The following is a 2722-nucleotide window of genomic DNA, read 5'->3' as shown; positions in this document are numbered from 1 at the left end:
TCCTCAGGGTGACCTTGGCTCTGGATGACGGTGAGCGAGGAGGAAAATGATTACAGGCGGGAGGAAAACGAATGCGGCTCTCAGGTTGTAAATCACAGCCGCCAAGGACGAAACTGACCGCCGCCTTCCTGAAACATCGTCGGGCAGACGACGTTTTAGCCCCAAGACCAGAAGATTTACAGGAACAGCTTTTCATGGCGCTCTGCGGCAACTAAACTGAACTTTTACTAAAAACTAAAACCTGCAGAACTGAGCCGAGGAAACTAAATGGGACAAAGGTTCTGCAGACACTGATTATTTATTAAAAATACTCAGTTTTAAATTATCAACACAACGTTCTCATCAGATGTTTCAAAATAAAAGTCTGTCATCAATTTGGTTATATGTTGAGCTTCAGGAGGCTAAAATAAAAAAAATAAACCTTTTTAACCCAAAACATACTGCTTTTTCAGGTTTTATATCTTCAGAGAACTTTGAAAAGTACAAAAGTTCCATAAAAATAGACACTTTGCTACATCGAAATCTGGATTTTATTTTGTTTGATTTTTAAAAATTCTTGTCAAAAGAATCAACAGAGCGTAAATACTTTGCAAAAAGCTAAAACTGTGGAACAAATCAGCTAAAAGAGGATAATTATTAGCCTCCACCAAACGATAAGAGGCCCATGTTTGGCTGGAGTGGTGGGCGTAGCTCCGCTAATCAGCTAATCATAACAGCTAACAGCTAACAGCTAACAGCGGAACTAATTTTTCAATTAGCAGATTAGCCTTTTCACTATGAAAATCGTAGGTGGACCAATTAACTTCCGGCTTCAGGTCATGTCAACTTTAACTGCGCTAACAGCTAACAAGCTGCATTATACTAACAGCTGGTATTAGCTTCTGCTAATTTTTTTTWACGTTTAACCTTAGTTAAGCTATASTTTTAGTTAGCAGATTGAGTTAGCAAAGCTGTTTTAATATYTTACAAGCTAACATTAGTCGGTCCCACCAGTCTTCAGCTGGAATGAGACAAAGACGCGACACAAACTGAGTAACAGACAACTTAGTGGTTAGCGATTAGCTGTTCGAATTAGCTTCCTCTATTTTTCTTTTTGTTTTAACGTTAGTGAAACTACGTCTTTAGCTAATCAATTAGGAGTTTTTGCTAACTCATAACCTGTTAACACTGAAAGCTAACAATGAAGGTTTCATTCTTTWTAGCAACTAATTTTTATGCTGTTAAACCTCACTGGTCTGTTAGCAAAATATTTTATGAAAAACTGGACGGTCTCTTAYGAAATCAAAACATATTTTGCTAACGGACAGATTTTGCATTGAGTGTCTGAGGATGGGGGGGTATCGAGGGGGTCATCTTACTGCCCCCCCCCCCCTGCCCACCCCTCAGTGACGCCCCTGGAAATGTAATATTCTAGCATAAAAGTGGCCAAATTAATGTGCTACAGCTAGTTGCTGCTGCTGCTATTTGTGAGTTTTTACAGGAGGGATCGTGTAAATAAAGCTGACCACAACAACATGTCTGACTAGCCATTAGCTCGTCAGTTTGGTCGTTATCTGTAACAGGTAAGATACTAACTGTTCATAAGCTTCACCTGAACCGCTCTGCCGTCTTTGACCTGCTGAACAGAATCGGGTTTTGGTTCTGGGGGGTCAGGATCCCTGCAGGCCTCTGACAGCAGAGGTCCTGGTCTGCTCAGGAGAACCGAACCCGTCCTCCGGACCAGCCCGTGAGCCGCGGCCGGTCCGCAGGTGGACTCACCGGAACCCGGTRTGGAACATGTACATCCTGGGCCCTCCGTTGGGTCCGAACCTGCTGGTCCCGAGCAGGAAGTCCTTCTTGATGGACACGTAGCTGATGAGGGACAGGATGAGCAGCGCCACGCTGAAGATGATCAGWCCCAGCGCGCTGGCGATCCGCACCATCCTGGTTCTGTTCGGGGGCAGCGGCGCCCCCCCAGGCCCGGTCCACCCCCTCCTGTTAGGACCGGAGCATCAGTGAGGAGGAGGACCGCGGATCCGTTTCATGGACCGAGAGGAAGCTGCGGGTCGCGCTGCTGATGTCATCATCTGCGGAGGAAGAAGTGACGTCATGACGGTCCGTGCGTCCCGCCGGGAGGAGGGGGGTCTGGACCTGCTGTCCTCCTCCTTGGTCCTGGTTCTGACTGGGTTTGTAGTCCTGGTGTCGGTTTATAGGAGAAAACATGACCAGGNAAAAACTCTATGTCCCTGGTATGTATATTTCAAAGAACCTGTGTTTCCAAGAACCCAAGTTCCCAAAGACTATGTTTCCAAAACCTATGTTCTCTGGTACCCATGTTCCCAAGAACCTGTACTTTCAGGATCTTAATTTTCCTGACCTATGTGCTAAAGAACCCGTGTTCCCAATAATCTTAGTTCCCTGGTACCTATGTTCCCAAAAAATATGTTCTCTGGTGTCTATGGTCTCAAGAACCTATGTTCCCTGCTACATATTTTCCAAAGAATGTGTGTTCCCAATAACCTAGGTTCCCAAAAACTGTTTCCAAAAGCTATGTTCTCTGGAAACTATGTTGCAAAAAACCTGTGTTCCCATGATATTAAGTTCCCTGGTACGTATGTTCCCAAAAACCTATGTACCCAGTACCTAAGTTCCCCAAAACTATGTTCTCTGGTACCCATGTTCCCAAGAACCTGTGCTTCCAGGATCATACGTTTCCTGACCTATGTGCTAAAGAACCTGTGTT

At 44.9% G+C, this 2722-nt stretch overlaps 1 protein-coding gene across 2 annotated transcripts in view; it reads right to left on the bottom strand.

Annotated features, from left to right (window-relative positions):
* The window catches only part of st8sia3 (ST8 alpha-N-acetyl-neuraminide alpha-2,8-sialyltransferase 3), an 11170-nt gene extending 9024 nt beyond the window's left edge, over positions 1-2146 (bottom strand). For both annotated transcript variants that reach the window (XM_014026614.1, XM_014026615.1), the window contains exon 1: positions 1759-2146. In XM_014026614.1, the coding sequence (XP_013882068.1) occupies positions 1759-1922 (164 nt within the window). In that variant the 5' untranslated portion in view covers positions 1923-2146. The remainder of the gene's footprint in view (positions 1-1758) is intronic.
* Positions 2147-2722: the final 576 nt, after the last annotated feature.

The sequence above is a fragment of the Austrofundulus limnaeus genome, unplaced genomic scaffold, assembly GCF_001266775.1.
Source record: "Austrofundulus limnaeus strain Quisiro unplaced genomic scaffold, Austrofundulus_limnaeus-1.0 Scaffold572, whole genome shotgun sequence".
Taxonomy (NCBI): domain Eukaryota; kingdom Metazoa; phylum Chordata; class Actinopteri; order Cyprinodontiformes; family Rivulidae; genus Austrofundulus; species Austrofundulus limnaeus.
Note: the sequence above shows the minus strand (reverse complement) of the source record. Positions and strands in the feature narration are given on the sequence as shown.